Here is a 25581-nt window from a genome sequence, read left to right on the forward strand (position 1 = left end):
CCCAGGCTGTGTGTGGAGCTTTTTTCTGGGCTCAGCAGGATGCCATGCAGCGGTATAGCCTGTAAGGGTCACGTGGTAACTTCTCATCTATTCCACAGCTTTTATGTTGAGAGTTGATACATGTCATTAATTTATTTTTTTTCATAGCATATTGAATTCAAGGATTCCAGTATTACTCTTTCTCAGTATTTTTCCATATAAACTTTTCTAGGGGAGATTAATTTATCAGAAAAGTGTTGATTAGTCCTGCTCTATATAGATTTTCTTTTGAAAAGTGGCACATTTAGGGACTGAGAAAGAGAAATTATGAGATGCAGTACTTGAAGCATGTTTCTTCAGCCACAGAATTATTCTCTTTCTCCTCAAAGACTGTTTGCCTTGTTCAGCTTAGCACCATGAATCCACAATTTAAATAGTGTGAATTAAGAGGATCAAGTTTCTGATCTCTGAAAGCCTGCAATGCCCCAGTTGCTCTAACCTTCCAAGAGAAGAGGGCATTGAGAGGTCCCCATGTCAAATTTGACTTGCCCATCACTTCACCTTCGGTCCTTGAAACAATTTCCCAGTGGGAATTCTAGGTTGCATGCTGATAACTTTTGTTCTGACTGAACAGATTTAAGTGGAGTGAAGAAAGCAAGCATTTGACACTTGTTACAGAGGTTGTTTTTAAGCAATTTCTGGCTGCTCTTTGGATTGGTGGTGGTGGAGTCTGATAAAGAGAAAAATTAATGCTGAAGGAAAATTATATTTGGCAGATGCTTAACTACATCCTACCTAATAAAAATGTGTTTTTAAGCTGAGAGTGATTTGGGTGTCTTTCCCTTGTTGACCTGCCTGGAGATAGTTCAGAGAGGCTTGAATTTGGAGAGTTCCTGAAAATGCTGGGATGTGGAGTGCCCAGAATTCCTCTCATGTCTGCCATCTCTGAGGTGGAGTGACCCTGAACAGCAGCACAGTGGTGGGACGTGCTTCGGGGCACTGCCCACTGCAACCACTTGCTTCACAAGGGAGAATTCTCTGGGTAAGAATGAATCTTAGCATTCTCTTTTTTGTGTCCTGTGACTACAGTGTTGAGCCTCTCGTACTCCCTTTGGAACAGGGTTGTACGTGGAGGGTAAAAATGTCTTTGTGTTATTAAGCGTATAGGTTTGGAACACTCCCTTTGTTTTATCAGGAACTGCCAGCTAAACTGGTCATCCATTTCAAGATGAAATGGAAGAATAAATTAAACAAGGCTTCTAGCTCAGCAGATTTTTATAAAAGTGAGTGGGGAATGAAAGATGGATTGCATTTGATGAAGTAGGAAATTAAATTGTCCTTCCACTCTCTAACTTAGAAATCCAGGAAAACTCAGGAAATGCTCATTGCTTTCTGGATGTACCAGTGTTTATCCTCAGACCTGGATTGTCTCAGAGCATACGGGAAGGGCTTTAGGATTTGGGAAGGGTGGCTGTATAAGTCTTTTCCTGCAAATCAAGCTATTTCTCCTAAGTGTGCTCAGCACCTGAAAGTCAGTTTGTTGATCTGCACCAGACTGACCCCACAGTGCTGCGTGGCTTCACCTCACCCACCTGGGCTTCATCCTGGTGAGGGATGAGTCCCCTCTTCTGACCTCTCCAGTCAGCAGCTCTGGGCACTGGGATTAGGTGGGGAGAAAGGGAAGGGTTTATGCTGCTGCCTTTTTCTCAGGGAGCACGGACTGGTTTGCCTTTCTTGCATCGTGCCTGGGTTGAAGATTGGAGTTGCGGATGAAGGGATTGAGTGAGGGGCTTTACACTCTGATGGAAATGAATGTGAATATGGTTGGATCCCAAGCTGGGAGTAATGTTTCTTACTAGATATTACACAAATTGTGGCAGAAATTACTGTTCAGGATTTTCCTGGCTGCATTTCCCTCTGTCCTAAGGAATGCAATCCCATGGCCCCAAGTAATTTAAAGCGACTGAAAACTCACCCCTGCTGAAAGGAGTGATGAGGGGGGATTCTTTACTTATTCCCCATTAGTCCTGAGCAGGCTTGACTCATGAATCCTGTAACCTTGGCAGCAAGAGAATCCCCTTTTGCTTCACTATCTGCAAGGAAATGAATTACACAAGCATAGAAATTCATGAACAGTGAATGCTGCAATTAATTTTGCTAAACTCTCTTTATATATTGAGTTTGAGAAGAGGAGGAAGGAAGGAGAAGCTTATCATCAGCTATGAGTCTGAAGCCACAAATCTCACACAGCTTTCACTTTGAGATAAAAATGAATCTATAAGGAATCCAAAACCCTTTGTTTATTTTATATATTGGAAGAATGAAAAATTATGAAGGCAGTAATGTAAAGTAGTGTTAACATCACAATCCCCATATTGAATTGATTAGCGTGGAGGAAACACATTAATAGCTTTTTTATTACCAGTCTGAAAACTTTATAATAGCGTTTATTGAAACTGAATTGAAATGTGAATGGCAGAACTTTATAAATCTCAGCTCATATGTAGCGGCCTAAACAGTGTCTGAAAATGCTGTTTTAAAGAAGTCCAGACTTTGAAGCCTTCCAGTTTTCCCCATTTAGTCTTTCATTTGTACATATTAAGCAGGCAGTCATAGCAGAGGAGAGGCTGGATGTAAAGCTGAATGTATTGAATGTGCAAATTTTTTCTCTTTATAGCCAAAACAGGTGCACGTAAATGTTCCATCAGCACACCCATTAAGTTCCCAGTGGTAAATTTAGCCACAAACATTTGAGAGGTGCTTACTCTGCATTTAATTTAGAGCTAAAAAAAGAAGTGGGTTTATTTAAAATGCATTACAGTCAGCTTATTTAATATTCTTATTCTCATATAGTCTTATTCATTATTTATATAAGAAAAATAAATGAGAAAGTCACAGGAATACCCACGCAACTCAAAGTGATGAGGGTGGCTATTCTAAAACAGGTAAAATCTGTCTTAGCTTCCAGCCAGTCATTTCTTGATCATGAGTGAAACGACCTCACTGAAATCAGAGAGATCTCTCAGACAGAGTAACCCTGTTATCCTCTCTTTTTGAATTGTACCAAATATTCCTAATTTTCCACGCTGTTGCATAGTGTTGCGCTGCAGGCAGTTCCAGCTCTGTTTCATGACTTTTTCTTATTTTTTTCTGTGGGCAGTGTGTTAATTCTTGTGGCACAGCCTCACTTTGCCACAGGTAAGAAGATGCAGGGACTTCTGCTGGTGCATCGCCCACCTTTCCATGACAACAGTGCTTTGCACCTCATTTGGAGTTGTGTTTTCTTTGGGAGCTGCACTGATGTCGCGTGTGTGTGAAATGCTTTATTTATCACATCTGCTCAAAATGGGTGGCCAGAAGCAGTAATCGCTGGACAAGGAGAAAAATGGTATGGTAAAGAAAGTGCAGTAAAAATGAAAATGCTATCTGGAATATAAAAAGAAATCCCTGTCTGTGTGGAAAGCTGCACTGAAGGGAGGGGGCTGTGAAGCATGAAGGGGAGATTCTTTGTGGTAGCATCAGATAGATACAGACTCCTGAAAAGTGTGCTTGGGAGCTGTTTGTTTGGAAACTATCTACTTGGTAAAGTTTGGAATAACTACACACTAAATCCTTAAATATGAATCCAAATAGAGTCATCATCTTGATACTGCTTCAACATGTCCTCAGCCAGAATCATGGGATTCCCTTTGGTGAGGGATTAAATATCTGAGCTTCTCTGTTGTGCTTTACTTGCTTTGGCATGCTTTTGTTTATTCCTTTGTCTTTCATAGGATAGAGTTCTACTGCACCCATCCTTACTATATCTCTGTAAACAAGAAGAAAACAGAAAGCTTACTCCTTACACTTCTTCCTGAGATTAGCTGTATTGCCTCACTCAAGTTCTAGAAAATAATTTTAACAACTTAAAAAAACTCTTCATGGATTTTTCAAAGTGACAGGAGAGAGGAAAAACTAATTTTTTCTCTCTCTGATTTTTTTCTCCTGACGAAAGGGTCTTTTGTGGCAAAAAGGAACACTTCTTTCCACCCTAATCCCTTCCTATCTTGCTTCATCACAAGTCACACTGCATTAGAGTCCTAATGTTTCTATCAATAAATGATGGATTTGCCAATGGTGATTTAAGTTTAAAATTACTTGCGAAAACTTAATGAAGCCTGCAAATCACGAATTAGATCTCAAAGAAATCATCTCTGACAGTTAAAAACTACGGGGCCAAAGTAATTTCAAGGGTGGCATTTTTCTCCCCTCTATAAATTATGTATCAGGGCAAAACAGAGGTGGCTCTGTAGGCATTATTATGAGAGTGATAGCAAATAGCAATTTGTCTCTTGCTGCCAGAGCTTTCTCTTACTGGTGTGTAGTGGGGTGGGTGACACGCTCCTGCAGAAAAAAATTAATCTCTGCTGCAACTAGTTTTTCTGAGTGCCAGTCTGCTTCTTGTCTGTTTGGGTTTGTTCTTTTTTTTTTTCCATTGGTTTGAATGATGGTTTCTAATCCCACTTCCCAATCTTGTGTCCTCATTACCAAACTGCTCAGACTGCTTGTCTGCTGTGAACAAAAATGATACCCTGAAGCTCTCAGCTATTGTATTTTTTAAATGAGGTTATATTTTTATAACCCCAAGTTTCCTTTGCAGACTTTAAGTGTCCCTTTTGGCCCCCACTTTGCCTGTGTAGGAGAGGATGCCTGGTGCTGTTTGCAGTTTCAGGAGAATTGCTTTTCTCAAAAATGGACATGGGGGATTTGCTCTTGCTTGGAGCATATTCATTTAGTTAATTAGATTTGTGAAAGAAAATTAAAAGTTTCCTGTCCTAAATTTCAGATGTTTAATGCAATTTGCAAATGGTTATAAATCTATCTAAAATAGCCAGAAGAGCCATAGTTATCCTATTGGTTCTGTTGTTCTTTTCCCTCAAATCCAAGGTGATAAGAGTCATTAAAAAAGAGGATGGGTGAGGAGAGAGTGCTTATACTGCTTTAATAATCTTGCCTACTGACTTCTTCTCCTATCTGTTCATTTTGTTTGAATTGACCCTGCAAACGAACCTTTTTTTCATCAAAGTTTGGGTTCATCTCTTCTAGTTTTAACGATTACATTGGGTGTTTCACAAATGGTGTGTGTTTTTGTTGTGAAGCAGTACTTCAGTGAACACACAGCTTTCTCAAGTTTTGCACTATTTTTTCCTAATTTGTTAAATGATTTTATTTTTCTTCCCATGTGTCTGCATAAGTTGTCTGAGTGGAAAGAAATTCAGCCCTAGCTGACTAATCTGAGCATTTCTGATGTCCTGTTTATGTTGTAGAAGGAGTAGTGAGCGCAATGAGGTTAGTAATTGAAGCTTGTTTCAGTCCTCTCAATTACTCCATGTATGCTGGGTGTAATTTTTCATCTGCAAAGCTGCTTTATGCAAAAGCTGAATATCTGTTACTACTGATTTGCATGGTTTCAGCTCTGTTTCCAAGATTAGATTGTCTGTGGCACGTTTATCTATCAACAAATTGTTTGTCTATGTGATGAGGCATTCCTTTTGGCAAGAGGGATGCTGTTCTTCCTTGCTCAGCCTCCAGGTTACAGCACTTGGCATTCTTGACTGAATGTTTCTTTCACAGATTTCGGTGTGCATTTGGCTGTAAGGCCAGTGGTACCACTAATGTGAAGTTAGCAAAGAAATTATTAGTGCTCAGTGAAGTCTGTACATGGGGATGTGGCTCTGCAGTTCAGAGCAATTGGAATCCAGTCCCTGTCCCAAGACTTTCTGTAGCGCTGTCGGAGCCCTCCATGTTTTAGTTGTGCGAATCTCACGGTGGTGCTGATGAGCCTTGGCTGCGCTGGCAGCAGAGAGCACGGGCACATTTCTCCTTCAGTGGGAATTTCTGCGCTGCCACGTTTGCCTGTGCTGTCACACAGCCAGTTTCCCAAAGCTCTTCATCCTCCAGGAACATTCTGTCTCCTCTCACCCTGTGAGATTTACATCCCACATTATGTCAGTGATTCCTGAGTCTTTCCTCCTGTCAGAGTTGCTGCCCCTCAATCTTTTGACACAGTGGGGTTTGAGAGTTGTGCTTTTCCTTTTCACTGTTAATATACTGCAGCACTTCAAGTGATGCTGACGGGTTTCACCACTGTTAGTTCTGTTGATGACTTCCAAATTTTCCAAAATTCTGAGATAGGAACTCTGACCAGTGACTTGACCAGCACTCAGAAGAGTATATCAGGTTTTTATGTCCCAAAGCAACACTAGATTGAATAGAGTTCTTCTGAAATTACAGTCAACGTGTTTTTTGTGTTGATTAGAAAGGGAATTGGAGCCACTGGTTTTTTATTGTTGTGTTTTTCTTCTTGTTTTGTTGGTGGTGGTTTTTGGGGGATTTTGTTGTTTGATTTTTTTCCTCCATTTATCTTCTGTGTGATGGCAAAAATTTCAGCAACTATGTCAAGTATAGGAATAGGGGAAAACACCTGATCCTTTATCTTTCCTTTCTGTTTTGGAAAAACTATCATAGATAAAGAGATTCCAACAATTTTTTGACTATTGCATTTTCCAGCAGTCCAAGCCCAAGAAAGGTGAAAGTTGGCATAGCAAAGACTTCCCCATCTGTTGTTAGAATGTTGCACAGTGAAGCAATTCTTGTGTGACCACTTGAGAGCTCCTGCTTGTCACAGGTACACAGCTGAGGGGGTTTGGTCACTGCCTCTTGTTAAAGTGGTCATGCTTGGTGAAAAAAAGAGATTTGAATAGAATCCGATTGGGGAAAAAACCCCAACAAAACAACAACCAGAAAATACAGGCATATCGTAAGAAGGAAATGGTCTTTAGTAATTTTTGTAAGTGCATTTTGATGCTCAGGTGGCACTGTGTGTCCACTACTTATTGTTTTGTGAGATTCTGAATGAGTATAAATAGTCTAAATAGCAACAGCATCTGTTAAATAGTCCTGTCATCAGCCCATGGAGCTATGCCAGAGTTCCACCAGAGCTGGGAAGCTGCCAGCCCTCACTGGATGAAATCATGCGAGATAACAATGGCAGCGAGGCAGAATGACAAATAAAGCTCTTGCTTCTCACTAACCTGAGGGGAGGGGACTTGCCTTTTGGGTTTTCATACTTTAAAACTTTTAGCATAAACCACAAAGCCTTAACATCCTATAATAAATCTTTTTTTTAGTAAAAGCCGAAATTCTCAACTAAAGTTGCTGGATTCAGCGACTGGAGTATTTTACAAACTCCCATGCCAGTATTATGGGACTTCTCAAAGGACCCCAAAAGCTGGTAGTATTGGTAAAAGTACAAGGTTCCTCCTTTGGATTTAGTGACTTGTGCAGACTAGTCCCAGCCTGCAATTTTTCTTCATGCTCCTGGGTTAATTTGGGGGTTTTGTGGTTGGTGGTTGTTTTGGTTTTTTTTTGTTGTTGTGTGTTTGTTTGTTGTTGTGTTTTGTTTGTTTGTTTGTTTGTGTTTTGTTTTGTTGTTGTTTTTTGTTTTGGTTTTGGTTTTTTTTGCATTCTCTGACTCTTTAGTATTTAGGTTCTGCTGTTTGTCATCCCGAACCAAACAGGCTGTTTTGCAATCCCCTGACAGAAGGAAGAAAATATGTTAAAGGAAAATGATCAGTGGTGAATAAACAGCAGAACTGGTCTCAGACAGATTTTCATTCTTGCTAAAACTGGCTTTTCCAGCATTTATATGCCTGTCTTCATGAGCATTAATTTGGTATGGTCTGGAGAGGGTCCTGGTGATCCACGCCCAAGGCAGTGCTGCAAATTCTCAGGGAAGTAGCTGGCAGGACAGGTAAAGGACAAAGGACACGTAAGGAACAGACTGTTCCTATGAAATTAAAAAACCCAAAAGACCTCAATTGTTTGGACTGCAGAATAATCATAGGGCATTCGTTGCTGAAAGTTAAATTGAAGGCACCTTTTTCTGTTTCTTTTGGAGTCCTGACTTTATATGAGGGACTAAAATGTACTTGCTTGCCCCAGGGGAGTTAAGGCAGCACATCTTGGAGCTGCTCACCTGTGACTCCTCCGGCTTGGCCTGTCCCTGCAGCCACAGTCCTGGGGGCTGAGAGCCTCAGCCTCCCACACTGTAACTGGGGAAGCCACGAGAGAGCAGCCTCTAAGATAAATGCCATGAATGTGCTGCAGGGCACATGAGCCTGCTGCATGTGGGGGCTCCGGAGCAGCTGGCCTCTAGCTTGGATGCCACGGCTCCCAGAGGACAGTCAGTGTTGACATGGGCAAGGGAGATGTGGATTTGGCAGATACAGAGCTCATTGAGATAACTCAGGCTGTGACTGGGGAGAATTTGTGCCCCAGATCACAAGTGCCAGTTGAAAAGGAGCAGTGCCTGAGTACCAGGATGGGATGTGCTAGAGAGACTGATATGTTTGCTGCCAGCTGTTCTTTCAGGATGGATTTGAGGCAAAGGTCAACGTGCAGGGCATAGGTGACGTAATCTGGCATGAATAACCCAGTCCCTATCCACGGAAAACTTGTGGAAGATTTGTAAATTTGAAGACCAGATGAAACAGTTACAGTCCTCTGTGGTGCATAGTGCTTCAATCAGTATTCTTGCCATCAAACTTATTACATCTGAGCTGTAATTTTGCAAAATTCTTGAGTCTTGGTTTAAAGGTGTCATTGACTGCATCTCATTCCTCGGTGATTTGTTCCAAGGATTTATTTTTGTATCATGGCTAAAATTATGCCTTGTTTCTGTCTTGTATATGTCTGTCTTAAAAGTTCTAACCATTAATTCTCATGATGTCTTTCTGTGATAGAATAAAGTGCTGCCTGCTGTTGAGAACTGCTGCTCCATGTGGGTACCTGAAGATTGTAATTAAGCTGCTTTTCGACCTTGTCACTCTATTTAGTTTTTCCAAGAATGTTAGTCATGGGAAGGAAAGCACACTTCTCAGTGATGGCTCTTTATTGTAGGTCTTCTCTGGAATCTTTTCAAATTTTCAGTAGGTTTTTGAAAACATGGGTATCCGTTCTGCAGCGTAGAGGTAATGACAATAATCTGCCTTTATGCAGCTGATGTTGAATAAATCCATGGCTGTTTCCTCTGTGAGCTGAGAGTACTGCCCTCAGAGCATGTCCATCTCCACTTCTTCAGTCCTTCCACAGGTTTCCTGCTTTCCAGAATATAGTTCCCGGTCTCGTAGTGTGACCTCACAGGTTTTTTTCTTAGGTCTCTTTTCTTGTATTTGTCTGGATAAGGCCTGAGGCTCTGCAACCAAGCAGGACAAGTGATATTGGCAGATTCTTTAATGCATGGCAAGTTTTGTGTGGTATCTGCAAAATTTCATTAGCAGAGACTTTTATGCTTCCTTCCATAGTATCACAAAAATACCAAATAACTTTGGATCAAAAGCCCACTAAAAACCCCATTGAATGAATCCTCTGTTTTTCCTCTGTTTTTATTTTTAAATTTTTTTTTGGTGAATTTTACTTTTTAAAATACATTCAATGTGGCTGCAGTGACTTCTCTTTTCCTCTTGTGCCCCCATAACCCCTGACACTGATAACAAATTTCAGTCAAATCTGAGCTCCTCAGAGGTGTCAAAACTACTAAATTTAGGTAGGTAGAGAGACCCAAATGAATGTCCTATGGAAAAACATGTCTTGGAGCTATTGCAGGCAGTGTTACTGAACATCAGAGAATCCAAGGGGGATGAGAGGGAGCAGACAATTTCCACTTTTAAGGAGAGACGTGGGATTAATGCTTCTCCTTTGCAAAAAGCCAGTCTCTTAATTAGGAAAGAGGGGCTCATTTTGAAAGGTAGAAGACTGAATGATAAATTCAAAATATGCCAGAGGCAGCTGAGGAGCATCCTTGTGGGTGCTCCTGGGACTGTTGTCACATGTGGCAGATGTAATCTCTCATTTTGGTCTCTGCTCATCTCCAAGGGGTAACTCACCCCTCTGACAGAGACTGTTTCTGGACAAAGCAGACCATCATGGACAGTGGTTCAGTCTGCTTGGTTTGCCTCGAGCACCTCGGTGCCATTCCTAGAAGGAGCTCTGGCACATGGCAGAAACTCATTTGAGGTCCTAAGCTCCAACCCTGCCTGGCTGGAAACACAGCACCTTGGGTGTCACTGAGCAGGGTGGCTGCTGCTCCTTTGGTAAAAGCCCCTTTTTCTGTGCAAAAACAGCACATGCAGTGCTGTTCTGTTCTGTCTGGAACATCCAGTCTCTCACTCAGTGAAGGCACTGTCACATCTCTGTTTAACATATGGGGTATCAACCATATTTCCTTCTTCGTTCAGCTCATCTGTTTTCCAGAGAGAAATGTGGCTTTGTTCTGACACTATTGGAAGTAGAGAGTGCTGGAAACCTGCATTTGGTGCCATGTAATTGTGACTGGCAGTTTGTTTATTTGCCTTTTTTTCTGTTATTATGGAAAGCAATCTCCATGTACTTTATTCATTTGCAGTGACTGAGTCCCAAATCATTCTATTCACTATTAAATCTGCTTTCGGTGCAGTGCATTGAAGAGCTGCAATTGTCTGTTTCATTAAAATGAGGGACGCATTTAATGGCAGTTATTCACTTCTGCTGCTTTGGTTGTTTACCAGCTTTCCATGACATTTTGTTTATCTGTTTATTATATCATCACTGGAAAGCCTACCCAGGGATTAAACCCCGTAATTCCAGCTGCTGAAGGTCAGAACACCCGTGGTGTCAGGGTTGTGGGTTTGGAGAGGGAATGGTTTCCAAGCTTGCTTGTACCCTCACAGAAGCATGGGTCTGAGCCACTGGAGAACCACATGAGGATGCCAAGTTGCATAAATGTGAGCAAGTCCATTGTCACGAAGATTCCTGCCAGCTGATGTGCTGGCATTTGGCATATCCTTTGTTCTTCCAAGTATGCATCCATGTGATTGGAAGAAAATAACATTTCTTCAAGGAGGAAAATATAGGTAAGGGCATCATCACTTTCTCTGCTCTTTGGCCAGGCAACTCTTGCACTGCCTTTGTTGAGTTTCTGCCAGGTAGCCAGCTGTTCCCCCAAAGCCCACTGTTTTTCCTGGATTTGGGGTTTGTGCTGCCCTCTCTCTCAAGGGGCACATTCTGCACTTCTCCTACTTCCAGGCTGAGCAGAGACCACACTGCCAGAGGAGTAAAGCCCACTGGAGTGCACTCGACTTTGCCTGCTGCTCTGTTCCCTCCAAGGATGATGGTAGTTCTCCTCACAGCATTATTTATTTAAAGTAAGTTAATTTCAGAGAAAGCTTATCTTAAGAATAATAAAGCAGGCTGTGTGCAAACCTCACTTTCCCCTAAGGATTAACGTTCCCTTGGTCTAGGAAGACACAGCTCTTTCAATCTCTTTCCACAGAATCACTCTTTCCAGACAAGTTTCTCCAGGCAGAGTAGCAGATTTTAACCCTTCAGTGGGTTGGGTTGGGTTTTAAATGGGTCCTTTAGTTCCAGCTCAGAGGACGATGGCTCATCAGCAGACGATGGATCTCCTTGTTCTAAGGAATCGGTAAAATTTCTAACCCTGAGGAAATTAGCGGGCGCTCTCCCCCAGCAGCTTTGCAGCTTGCCCAGTTGTTACTGGTGCCAGTGGAGCTGAGGTCTGCGTTCGGCAGAGCAGCTCTGGCACCAAGAGGTGGCAATGCCCACGCCTGGGAATAACCATAGGAGCTTAGCTGTTTGCAGAGTTGTTTTTATCTTACAGCAGTGGACAAATCTGTATTTCGGCTTGTTTTTTTATACATCATAAATGTATGAGGAAATGAAGTTAACTGGATAAATGGATTTGCAGATAGCCCACATTTACACGGTGTGGGGCCCTCGTTCATCTTCCCTCACCACAGTGGGAGCACAGGGCATGATCTGCCTTAGTTATCCCTCCTCCTCTCATATTTTAGTAGTGCTCTCTCTTATTTGAATGCTCTGTCATTCACCTTTAAGCTAAGTAAATGAGTATGATAAATAATTGAAGCCAAGTTTGATCCCGTGGGACGACTGCAGCAAATGACTCAGTGGGCAAATGGCCAAATTCTTCATCTCTGTGAGCAGAGTGCTGCCTTCCCCTTTTCCAGCCTGCAGCGCCTGCAGAGGATTATGTGTCCAATGTCACTGTTCCCGGTACCTGATCACACGGGGGTCATTCGTTCCTACAAGGGAAGTGCCTTGTCTCCCGGCTTTCACTTGCCTCTGCAGTCCCGAAGCCTTTGTGGCAGCTAATTGGATCTAAAGCTCCATTGTCCTGTGCATCCCTGGGGGGAGGGGTGGGCCCCTGCTCTTTTTTGGGTCTGGGTAGTTGGAGATAACATTGTTAGCACTCCAAACACAAATGGAGCCCACCTTTCATGTCTCTTGGCAAACAAAGGCTCAACAGCATGTATCATGTTGATTAGCATCCTTCCCATTTTGCTTATCTGAGGTTATACTGATGACTGTTGAGGACAAATGAAAGTGATTATCTATTTTAAAATTTAAAAAGAAAACAAAAGGTAAGGAGGCTGAATACAGATAACCTGGGAATATGCTCAACATAAGCACAGGTTTTGAGTGTTTCCCTTTTCCACTGGCCTGGATTCAGTGTGCATGGGTTTTCAATACATGGGCATAATTCAGTTGAATCTTTACACCCTGGCACAGATGTGTGTGCTCCTGAGGCCACTAGAGATCAAGCCAAAATTACCATTTACTGGGACAGGAAGGAAGGGAGCGAATCAGGACCGTGTGTGCAGAAAGCTGGTGAGGCTTTTGTCACCAAAATCCATAATGGTTAGGAAGAATTGACTTAATAACATATTATTACGTAGGTACTTTGCAGTGTCAGGCTTTTGAGTAAGCAATTGATTTGATTTACCTGCCTAGTTTCACCCAGCCCCTTCCCCATGTCTGCTGTAGCATTCAGACTCCTTTGAGACAAGAAGCAGCAAGCCAAGAATTCATATTTAAAGCTTTTAACCCTAGTTTCACTAAAAATAAAGAAGGTTTTTGGTTTTTTTTTTTAGGCAGTCTTGGACTATCTCATTGGGAAGTACCTGTGCTCAGGTGCCACGCAGACAGACAGCTTAAATAAGGTGTTGGCTCTGCTACTGGCTTCATCCTCTAAATGAGCCAAGAAACTGCACAGCTGCAGCTTAACATTCTGAGCCTGTGTCTCTGAGCTTGTTATGATGTACTTTATTTAAACAAACCCGAGGACCTGATGCACAAGTAATTCATTCAGCTGTTGCTGTGCCTAAAAGCAGATTACATGGCAGTGGCCTCTGGCTACAGAGCAGTGTATTTCCCCTTACACCAGCAATAATAGGAAGCTAAGCAATGATAAAATGCCTGTCTCTCCCTCGGACTTTTAAAGGCATCATTTGGACAAAATCAGGTGCAGTTTGCTGGAAACATTTGAATTTGCTCTTGCATGAAAAATTTTGAGTTGCAGAGTCTAGCGACTTGCCATCCTTGTGATCTCCCGTTTGAAACAGAGGAACTAAAGCTGCTGTGGCATTCATTGGCATTTCAATGGTGTAAAAAGTACAGGGATGTTCCTGTGGCTCCTCTCCTGCAGCCTCAGCTGTTTGCTGATGCCTGCACTGAGCACAAGCAGGTGCTTGTGGGCAGGAGACAGTGACTGAAACTGCAATTAATTACATGCACAAACCGTGGCCCCAAGAAACACTGCTTTGAAAACCCCAAATTCTTTGACTTTATTACTTTCTTATTAAACACTATTGCAACTTCCTGGTTCTTGCCTGAGCACATAGAGGGAGACTCTTACCGTTTCACCAATTGCCTGCTCTCGGCCAGTGCAAGATGTACTTTGTTGCTTTCTGATGAACCTCAGTTTTACCTCTAAGTGCCAGGAGGGTTCCTCTCTCTCTCTCTCTCTCTGGTTAGAAACCCCATTCATTGTCTCAGATTCTGTACAAGGGCTTCATCTTGCAGGTTGGGTTTGGTATTCAAATGCCTACTGCAAATTATTTATTACATTATTAACTTTATGGCATGACTAGAGTTTTACAAATAGCTGAAACAAGTGAAACAGTGACTTTTCAAGAGAGTGCAGAGAGCCTGTGGCACAGCTGAAAGGTGTTACCTCAGCTGACATAAGCCAGTAGGTTTCAGAAACATTCATTCTTTCTGCTTCCAGACCATTTTCTTTGATCTTCTGTTCCTGTATTCTTTACTCTTCTGAACTTACACAGCCAGTGCCCCTCTCTTGATATCAAACACGGCTGGAGCAATAAGTATTCCAACTAAATTACTGAAGTTTAGAAGATCCGTAAAGTGATGCCTGATGTTGGCTTTTGCAGTCAAGCTAGGAGAAGAGAATTCACTAGCTAATGGGTTTCTGTGTTAAAGGAAGCAATTACCAAAGAACCCACAAAGCAGAACAAAAAATCTAAACATTAAGTCCTGAGGTTGTTTCACATTTGGGGAAAAAGCGAGGAAGGGAATCCCACAGTGCTGAGTGTTCTGGAGATGTGTGACATTGATGATACTGGCAAGAAATTAGTGTATTGTCCTTCAACTGCCAAATATCACCAAAAATCATGCAGTATCTCTTATTTACTAAAATCTTAAATGATTTCTATTTAAAGGCAGATGGTGTAAGGAAGATTTCAGTGGTGAGGAGAGCATTTATGGCTCTCAGCTTCTTATAGACAGGCTTGGGGACATCTCATTTAAAACAAGCCTTACCTGTTGGTACAATCAATCTCATCTCTTCTTAGCAGGCAAAGGCTCCCACAAATGACCTTATAGATTAGGCACTTTCTGTTTACATTCGATTTCCCACTGCCTGCTATTTGTAGAGAATGATTATCAAGGCATTAAATTAAAAGTTTTGCCCGGTGGGAAACTATTGGATATTTTGTCATTTCCTTAGAGCCTCTCCTGTTCTGCTGGAGAGGCAGAGAGGTAGGGGAAGCAATCACCAGAAAGGTCAAGAATATTTGCTTACCTATATTGGAACACTGCTGAGAGGCTCTCTCCAGTTGAGGGGACTTTTTGGGTAGAAGTTTTGTTCATGTTGCGGTAGGAAAGCATTGAGGCTTGAAATTAAAAGTCTCCAGTTGCCTGCAGGTTAGAAAGCTGGGGATGCTGCTGCATCCTCTGGCCTTTTCCTAAAGGCTATGCCCAATCTAAGTGACATCTTACACTTTCAACAAGTTCAAAAGGAGTTAATAAGAATCTCCCAAAGCCTTCTTTTGACCTTTATTCCAGAGAAGATTACAGCAAAGCCACCTTCCCTCTCAGTGTGCCGGGACAGGGGAGGGGCTTTGTGTCTTCAGTATTGCTGGAGCTTCAGTTTGATCAAAGCCGTGCGTCATAGAGCTGTAAATAGTGCTAATACCCGTGTTCTGCACAGACACAATTCTCTTGTTTGCCCAAGACGTCTTGCTCAAAGCACTTCCTCCCACTTATCAGCAGCAAAATACAGGACTGGGCTTCTCAAGGAACAGTATTTGTCTTCTTTTTCATGCCTTAACAGTAAGTACATAACCTCCAAAGCCTTTCATTTAGACAAGAGAGCGAGAGGTCTGTGAAACCACCTCCAGGAACTGAGGAAGCCCCTGCAGTCCCTCATCTGTAAAAGAGAGATGGAATTAATTATGAAGCTGGGTGTTTGCAGTGCAGAATGTTTCAGCGTGTCTGTGCTAGGCAGGAGTTTGTTGTCGCTGTTGTTACACGGTTTTTTATCTCATTCTCAATTATTCTTAGGCTGTCTTACTCAAGGAGACAAGGTGGAGCCTGACAGCCCCAGGTCCTCTTGAAGTGTGCTGGCTTCTCCTGCTGGGCTTGTCAGCCAGCCAGCCACAGTTCTGCTCAGAGGCTCTGGATTTCTGAGGCAACGAGGGGACAAAGCTGACAGAAAAAACAGTGTACATAAGTAGCTGCCTCAAGGGAATACTGATTAAGAGGGAAACACTTTAATTTGGCCTGGATTTATATACAGGTTGGAGTAAGATTTTTTTTAAGCAATGTTTTGTCTCAGCTGTAGTTTAGGTGAAGCTCAGATAGATCCTTGCCCATTCCAACTGCATCCAGTTTCCAGCCACTTTTCCTGACCCTCTCCAGGTTCTCTCCAGTCCTGCTACATCTCTTGTAGCTTTCCTTTCTTCAGTTCAAATACTGAATTTCCTTCATTGCCTGAAACTCTGCACGTGACTTTTCCACCTTAGATCTGTATATATATTTTTAGAAAGTCTTTGTAATAGGACAGTAAGAGATTTAAGAGCCCTATTAGGGCACGATGGAAGTCGGTGAGAAAGTGTTGGTGCTCTTTGCAGTAGGAACAGGACTTTAGCTTAGATAAAGTGCAGCAATATGCGTGCCCTGCTCTAAGAAGTGTTTCTCCTGAAGGCATGGATTGTGGTGGATCACCACACTGGGACCCATTTAACCGACCAGGAACGCCACTGGAACCTGACGAGGCCAGTAAGTGTGGGCAAGGCTCCAGTGTGTCAGAACCCAGGACTGGCAGGAATTCACATGGATGGCGTGCCAGCTTCACCTCTCATCTGTTGACCAGTGAATCTCAAGGAGGAAAAGATTTTTTTTTTTCTCTTTTTTGCTAACAGATAGATAAAAGGTTCTTGCTGCCAAATCTTTCAGAAACTCTTCTGTCTAAAGAAACCTCTGGTATTCCACATGTCTGAAAACAGGCACCTCATTTAGAGCAGCAGTGTGCCTGCAGAGAGGTTTTATTCTTCTTTGTGCTACTTCACTAGAGCAGTGATTTGTGAAGGGCCTGGTCTGCACATGGAAGAATGCAGCAGATTCAAATTGCAGAATATTGAATATAATACTTCAATGCTGATTTGAGGATAGACATCTTGCCTGGCTGAGGACTGGTAGCTCAGAGACAAACATGGGAAGCTGACATACTGGTGAATATTGGGTAGGATCATTTGTCAGGAGATGTGATAAATCACTGTGGTGCAGCATTTCATTTTCAGAAAGATCATTTTCTGAAAAATTCAAATTAAAGGCAGAAGAGGCAGCTGGGGGTGTTTTGGTAGTTTTCATTTAAATCAAACTTACAATTAGAATAAAGGCATATTGAAAAGGTTCTGTTACTCTAAAACTATTTTGAAGAAGAAAAAAAATTGAGGTTAGAAGGAAACAGGAGGACCTGGAAGAGCACTTGCCAGCTGTGCCCCACAAATAATCCTTGGGTTTTACTTAACCCTCTCTAGTCAAAGCCAGTAGGAATCATATGTCTGGAGCTTCAAGCAGTGTTTCAATTGGGAGAAAAATAATCTATCTTGTAACCTTGCAGACAGGTTATTTGAGCAGAGGTCAATGTGCTTTTGATAGGACTGCACGTAGAGACTGAGCTCCTCACAGTGGGAACGAGAGCAGTGCTCCTGTTTAATTTCGGCTGGGCTCTTAGGAACTCCAAGGGTACATCAACACTGATTAATTCATGCAAGGCAACACATTAATAACAAATGGAAAGGGCAGACACAGAGGTGGAGGCTTCCTGCTGGTACTTCAGCTGCAGACACAAGTGCCAGGAGGCCAAGGGCCGATCCCTGTTCCCTGTTCCCCCTTTCTCCTGGAGCCCCCTGGCCACCCAGAAACTCAGTTGTGCTGTACAAGGTTATTTCTAGGGTTTGAGCAATGCCTTTCTGACCCTAGTGTAAGCAAACAGAAGAGTGTGAATGCGTCAAGGAGTAGCTCTGTGACAAAGAGATTTTAAACCAGCTGCTCTTCAGAGAGCAGCACACTGTTGTATGTACAGCACACTTGATTAGAAGGTCAGATGGAAACTTAAGTAAAAGAGAACTGTGTGAAATCCTACCTTTGCCATCACTCAAATCAATATAAAGTTCTCTCTGTGTGTATATGTGTAAAACTGGTATTTCCAGATGCCTTCCCTGTCAGTGGACGTGGAATAAAAAGGTAAAACAATCTGGCAGTGCTGTTCCACAACATGTGTTTGCCTCTTTCAAAGTTGTAGCCTGCACAGAGATGAGAGAGGGATAAGGAAATGAGACACGCGTGGTGTGGGTTTCTAAAAAGCTTACATCCTCTTCCAAGCAAGATTCAAGCGGGCACTGTATTTAAAACAACAAATAATGATGGGCCATACCTTGTGCAGGACTTGATGTTGAGGCCTTCCAAAACGGCAGTGGGAGAACTGGTCACATAGTGCCTGTTTGCTTGACTAATACTCTGCTGGTTACTCCCTTTCTGAAATATGGAAATCTGATGCCAGCCATGTTCCCAGTATAAAGGCCTCGCACTCTTTGTGCAGGAAAAGTGATTTAATTTTATGAGGAAGAGAGGACTTGCTTTCATTTTGCCTCAGCAAGTTGCTTGCTGGTGAGGCTTCTCCAGATAGAAGGAAGATCAGGAATGCCTGGTGACACAATCTCTTGAGATCATGTTAAGGCACACATGGACTAACAAAACTTTGCTCCTGATCTTCTATGAATGTTAAATTAATAAATTATCATGATGTTATATCCATCTCAAATAGGATGTCAAGATTGCAAAGCAAAACTTGAGTGAGGAAATGCAAACTTTGCATTTTGCATCCTTTTGTGAACATGGCGTTTACCCTTCAGATAAGAATCGCCGTTCTCTCCCTTGTTCCATATTAGTGCTGAGGTGAACCTAAGGCTGGTGTGTAGCTCTCTCACTCTACAGGGCAGATATTCTCAGTTGAGATAAATTAATATTCAAAATAAACCTTTCTCTTGCATCTTCAAGGTAACAGGTCACCTAGCTGGATTTCTGTCCCCACCTGCCCTTAGTTGCCCTGTTCTTCTTCACCTCTGTCAGTTTCTGAAGAAGAATTAGTTTTTCAACCATTAATGTACCTCACTGCCTCTGTAGGGCATTAACTAAATTTCCAAGCCTCTCTGAGACTGGCATCACAACCATGCCCTTCCATCCTAATTGCTGGCTCTGCTGGAGACCACAGCGGGTCCAGTTGAGACACAGGGAGCCAAGGGCAAGTGCAAAGCTGAAACAGAGTTCAATCTAATTCTTAAATGAATGCTAGGAATCCCCAACACATATAAGTTTATCGTTTATTGCCTGTAATTTTCTCAACTAATTCCAAATTCAATGACAGCTTTCAGCTTTGGTGTTCTCCTCTAATTAACGTACCAGTGACTCTGTATAATCTCTCTGCAGAGCCAAAAGCAGCTTACATGATAATTACAGGGGATCACAGCACCTACTGTTCAAGGAAGGCATCCTTGAGAAAGGCCTTGCATGATAGTCAAGGTGCTGAGATTAAGTTTTACTTAATCTTAATTTGTGCTGTTTCTTGTGCTGCCTCAAAGCTCTTTTATTACTGCCTCAACATGATGCTGGTAAACTTTCAGGAAGGAAACAAAAGAACTGGACAGATCAAACACCATCTTTTGCACATACAGCAGAGGCTTCCTGGACATGGTGAGCTTTTGAGGTCATAGGATTTTTGTAGAGTCATATTGTTGAGTAACTTTTTATTTTCCCCATAATAATTATGATGTAGTAGGTTGCAAATTCCTCTTTTACACTGTGCAGGATTCTTTGCATCCACCTTTTTTGCAGCTGCAGTCAGAACACAATTCTGACTGTACAAAGCAGAAGTAAAGCTCAAGAGTATGGCAGAAGCAGAATACCTTTGCTGCCTCTGTTAACTCAAAATTAGCGTTGGTTACATCATTTTAGACATGATTTCCACCCCCCCCCCCCAATCCCCTATTGGAATGACAAGTTCCAGAGGGGCAATCACTAGGGATTTTCTGTTTTCCAGTAGGGAAGAGTACACGTTAATGCACTTGGTCACAATTAAAGATACTAAATTAAAAGGAAACGCTGCATGTAGATGAATGTTTTCATAGATGGGGTTATTTGCAAAAATGAGTGTTAAACTGCATCCAGTCTCCCTGTAGTATTTTGGCAGTTACATGAGAAAGGAAAAGATATCAAAGGTCTCTGTGATGGGAAACAGGAACATAAACTCAGAAGAACTCCTTGTGTTATTTACAAAGTGTTGGTTAAACTTTTATTCATTTCAGTACAGGACCACTGTCCAACATCTCTACGCTCCATTGGTTCTGAAATGTGGCACTCAGCAGATTTTGAGTTCTGTGTCTTTTGTCATTGGTTTTAGATTGACAAGTATGCTCAGCGGGATCTGAAGAAAGGACTTCACTTGTATGGGACAGATGGAAATATTGGCCTCACTAATGCATGGAGCATCATTCAAACAGATGTAAGTCTGAGCTCTCTCTCTTAACTCTTCCTCTTTACCTTCTGGGTTCTGTAACAGCGTGTTCTGGGTGTGACCCTGATTAAACCCCCAAATCCCAAGCCACTCTCTTTCTCCCACCCAGTCAGCACATTAGCAACTAAACTCTGCTTTTTGTAACAAGCAGCAATTTTTATTTATTTCTTCTTTGACAGGAAATATATTCTTCCTTTGAAAAGGTCATATGAAGTTGATGCCTAAATATCATGCAGTTCTGTGCCAAGTGGAGGGTGAAGGAGCTGGTCAGACAAGAAACAAGCAGTACCTTCCCTTTGAAGTCAAAGGGGTGGCTTATGCTGGGATGAAGAGCAATAGCATAATAGCAAAGAACCTCTTCAACCACATTTCCATTTCTGTCCTGTCTCCTTTCACTGCTGCTATTGTTCCCACTAGTGAGTCAAAATGGAAACAGACCATGGTGTTCACAACCTCCTCCTACAGTCAGTACGTTTTCCCTGGCAGAATTCAATAATTTAATCACAGGTGGCCTGGGAATGTTTTTTGCTGTGTTGTCACTGTTGTTCCTTTGTCCTGATTCTCTGACAGCCCTCTGCCAGTGTTCATCTGCTAAGGGCTAGTGAACAGTGTAGCTGGCTTCCTTCTCCTGTCCTTGTCTGGGGAAACACCATCAGTGGCAGTTCAGGTTTATTAGCTCGGTATTTCTTGTTTCATATTCGGTTCAGTCAGTTCTCCTGGGGGTGATCTTTCTGATTTCATGTTCCCTGCTTCTTGAATGGAAAAGTGCCCCAGCTTTTCTTCCGCTTTAGGCAGAAGTGCTTCCACTGCCTTGGCTTCACTCAAAAAATCTTGCATATCTCAGTTTCTCCTGCAGTGGTGCAAGTGTGGTACAGACAGGAGGGGCTGAGTCTTGCCTGATGTCTTTAATGGATCAAAGACAGTAACCTCTCCCAGTGCTCCCAAAGTCTCTCTTAGGGACAATACAAGGTAACAGGAGCAACAGGCTGCTAAGAAATGATCTGAGGAGTTAAAGATTCAAGATCACTAACAGAACAAAAGAACTGATCGGCCCAGCTCCTTGTGCATCTTTGTGTCTGCAGGACCTGTCTGTGTTGAGTGCAGTAGGTTACCTACAACACTCCTGTGTGTGAAAGACAAACAGCTCAGGTCCAGCAAACAAGCCAATTCCAGTCATGCATGCCAACAACTGCACATGAAAAGTTCTTTCCGTTACCTTTAAAAGACCTCAGCATCTTGCAAAATTGTTAATAATTTCCTCTTCCAGTGTTTTTTCCTTTTTCCAAGACATCAAATATGAGATGGCGTCAATCACTGACCAGAGAAATGCTTGTTGTGGTGCTAACGTGAGAGTAAGCCATGTGAAATACAGATAATTTTTTAAATATTGTTACTTATATCCAACAGTATTAAAAGTTTTTTACAGCAACTTAATTATGTGTAGTAAAAATGTAGTAAAAACTGCTAATATTAAAATGTTTGTAGTAAATATTAATCTGCTTTCATTGACACCCCAAGAACTCTTAATAGCAAAGGTGGGGGGAAAAGTAGTTTTTGGAGGACTCATGGGATATAAACACCATACTTATTCTCCCCTTTGTGTAAAATAGGTGTAACAATAAAATGTCTAGTTCACATAGTCACATTTTTTCAAAATCTTCACCAGTTGACTGGATTCAGAAAAGATGTAAAAGAATAATATGAATTTTGGAAAGTGACATTATGGTGAAAAATTTTAAATACCTTATATAAAGAGGCAAAGATGAAGTAATGGTTTGATTGCAGTCCTTAAAAAGAGAGCAGGAAGGGAAAAGGGCTCTGTAATTGATCCAAGAGCTAAAAACTCAAGTTAGAACATACCTGGTGGTAGGATGCCGTTGTACAGCAGCTCAGTAACTGGTTCTTTTCCTCTAAAGAATAAGACCTGGCTTTTTGCTTAAAGGAAATGGTCACGTTCAGTGACCAGCTTGTGTTTGAGGCAGGACTCAGTAGTGTGGTTTTGTAGTGCTGCAGATCACGGTCATTTGTCCTGATAATTCCTTTTGTCTTGAAACCCATTATAGTTTAAAGAGTGCCTTAGAAGTTTCAGATGAAACCCATGTTAGCTAACTCCTAAGAGCTCATAAGATGACAAGAAAATGCCATCCCACGGGCTGTGTGCAGCCAGGGGACATCCCTCTTTCCCTGTGAAATTACCACGTGCCAGCAGTGTCAAAGTCATTGTGCTCCCCGGGCTGGGCACTGAGGAGAACAGCAAAGAGCTCCCACAGATCCATTTTTGCCACTCTGCATAATTGCTTCTCACATGTATCTTTTCCAAACTGTGTGGGAATAGACTGTTGCAGAGGTGCAGCAAAGACAATCCCATCATGGTTAATTATGTAAAACACTTTGCAGTTGAATAGAGCTATCTAAATGCCGACTTGGGGGGTTTTGTGTTATAATCATTATCTCTTACATCCCTAATCAGTAGAGTGTAATCGCTGATTGGAGGATTAGGGCGGTACAGGGGATTTTCTGCAAGGGAAGTCCCAGCCCAGGCTTGCTGTTTGCATTCTGTCTCTAAGGCTCTTCAGCTGCCATACAGGACAGTGTTGTTCCTAATGGGGGACATCAGTCATTGGCTGAGCCATGGGCTGTGCCTGGGTGTGGATGGAAAACAGCAGCCTCCCAAAAAACCAGTGCCATGTAAAAGACATGACACTGACAGAAATCATAATGAGCCCTTGTCCACTCTGCATTTGCACTCCTCTCTGTAAAAGTATTTTTCAGAGCCTGAGCAGTGGTTAAAGCAGTGTCTTAGGCGCTCTGGCATAGTTTTGAGTTCTGTACTTAGACAGAGACCATCCCCATCCTGCATCCATTAGGTACTACGGAGTATGGCAGCTTTGGCTGAAAAAAGGAGGAAAAGGTTTTTCCAAAGAACCACATTTAGATGGCATTTGACTGCTGTGGGACTGGCCAGTCACAAATCAGAGGGGAGTTTTGACTGGGAGTGTGGATGCCCAGTGCACGCAGTGACTTGTGAGTGGTGATTGTCGAAGTGTGAAAGGCCTGAGCACCTTTGGAGGAAGCTTTTCTTTTCCAAAGCCTTTGTGCCTTGAGAAATGGTTTCCCTCTTTTTAGCAGAAGCCTACCATTTTCAAGAAACTGGAAACAAAGCAAAAATGGGGCCTGTCTTTTAAGAGGAAGTTGCAGTTTTGGCTGATGCCTGAGCTGTTCATGTTATCAATAAAGGAGTCAGGTAAAGCTGCAAACCTGCAGAGTGTATGAGAGGAAAGGCAGTGGACTCATTTTGCAGTCCTAGTAAGCCTCTAGGTCAGAGAGCTTCAAATCTGAACATTCTATTGATTTCTTTTTAATACCTTCAGCTAACCAAACTCTCAGCCTTTCTCAATAGCATTTCAAACCTTAAAAGGATCAGAAATACAAGCAGATGAATTCTGAGTGTCGTGACCAAAGACTAGGAAAGCTTACAAAGTGATTTTCAAACATGACTAAAATTCTGATAGTTCAAGAGGTAAGTTACCCTGAACTGCATTAAACTCCTTACCCACCAGGACTGGGTAAAGTCACAGGTGGAGATCATTAGAAAATGAGAAACAGGCATTAATTTTTAAAATGTTGCTTCATCCCCAACATCTTTGTGATCAATATTTGAGCACTTCTACTTTTAACTAACTGGGCAGTAATTCGAGAGGCATGCAGAAAACCTATTAGCTTCACTAAAGTGAGCAAATTCAGCTCAGTTTTGGTGCTTTGTAATGCCTTTTCCTATTTAGACCACTGTAACTGAGAAGAAATTTGACCCATCTCCCTCTTCCCAGACATTGATTATATTAGATCAAGCCATACTTTAGAATTACTGCTGAAGTAATCCAAACCACCCATTGAACATGATTTTTAGAAGAGAACTATATTATTCAACGCTTTTTACAGTGATGGAGGAAAATGGTGTATAGAAGGCGCCCTAACCTGTCTCTAGGTCTTTGCCCAGTTCACAAAACCAAGAAACAAGGCATTGCCTAAAAGCTATCTGCAACAAAGATTGAATATCTGTTTATTTTCATGAACCCTATCACATCCTGACTGAGTCTGCAGGAATTGGGCAAAGAAGGTAAGGCCTACTTAGCCTTCAATATTGGGATTTCCTGTAAAATATGTTCAAGTGTCCAGCTCCTTATCAGGAGTTGCACTGCTGCACTGAGATAGAAACTTCTAAAATAGATTACTCCCCTTTAAAGTGTGTTAGTCTGAGTACCCCAAAATAAGCACTGTTAGTTTGTAGTTGTTTCTAAAAAATGTTAATGTTGAAAGTAGGAACAGAAGTAAGCAATTAGGCAACCTTGTGTAATTTTATCACTTGTGAAGGGAACAAGACAGGAGTGTAAACGTGACCAAAAAATTAATGTGGTTGTAGGAAGAATGAAGTCTTCAATGCTTTCATGACTGGCATTGGCAGAACATCATCCAGCCTTTGTGGCAGAACTGGCTACAACAAACTGCTGGTGACAGACGTTGTCCTTCATGTACCCTGAGCTCTCTCCGTCCTCCAGGTGCAGGCCTGTCTCCAACTGTCCCTGCTTAGAAACCTTGCCAGTTTTCAAGACAACATTGCTCTCCAAGCTAAGAGGTCTCTAAAAAAAGTCCTCCATATTCTCCTTTCTTCTAATGGCCCCTCTTTTCTCTCAGCGATTTGGCTGCTCACTGTTCAGCTGCAGCAGCCTGGGATAAATCAGTTGCTTGTCACATGATCCAAAATCACTCCTTCACTCTCTCTTTCCTACTTGGACATCCACAGTGAAGTCTCTGAGTTTATTGAACTCTCAGCTCATCTGCCTTTCTGGCTCCTAGCTGGACCCCTTTGCTGAATCTGAGCTGGTGATCCATTCAATCCCATTGCTGCTCGTTTCATCGCTCTGCATCTTTGACCATGGATCAGTGCCCCTGCTCTCCCTAGAGATGCCAGTCACAGAACCTGGCCTTCACTGAGCTCCCTCCCTTGCTCCTGCACTCTCAGGTCTCCGTGGTGCTAGGATTCTGTTCTATTCATCACCTCCTCTTGATTAGGGCTATGGATCATCTGCTGCTTAATCCCATTGCTCATCCTTCGTCTTCCAAAGATACTACTTCCAGTTATAGTTACAGATGCAATTTCTTCCAGTCCAAGACTATTAATGTGTTATGTCCTGTGTTATGTCTTTCATTTGTGCCATTTGTGTCCAACTGTGGCTCATCTTTGCAACTGCATCCCTTCCTGTTCTCACCTTGTGGTTTACCAGGAATTTTTACTCTTTGGAGCCCCAATCCTAGCTCATGGCCTAGCCACCTCCTGCTTCACAGGCTCCATAGGAGCAGCTGTCCTCAACCCGTTAGTGAGCACTTGGCTACAA

General features: G+C 42.3%; 1 protein-coding gene across 10 annotated transcripts in view; it reads left to right on the forward strand.

Moving 5' to 3' along the window:
- Window positions 1–25581, forward strand: part of TSPAN4 (tetraspanin 4) — a 416847-nt gene that overhangs the window by 381623 nt on the left and 9643 nt on the right. For all 10 annotated transcript variants that reach the window (XR_009207921.1, XM_040066857.2, XM_040066856.2 and 7 more), the window contains one exon: window positions 20075–20176. Coding sequence is in view for 9 of the 10 variants with exons in the window: in XM_040066857.2 (XP_039922791.1) it covers window positions 20075–20176 (102 nt within the window). In the remaining variant the exon portion in view is untranslated. The remainder of the gene's footprint in view (window positions 1–20074; window positions 20177–25581) is intronic.

This window comes from Hirundo rustica, chromosome 6 (assembly GCF_015227805.2).
Source record: "Hirundo rustica isolate bHirRus1 chromosome 6, bHirRus1.pri.v3, whole genome shotgun sequence".
Taxonomy (NCBI): domain Eukaryota; kingdom Metazoa; phylum Chordata; class Aves; order Passeriformes; family Hirundinidae; genus Hirundo; species Hirundo rustica.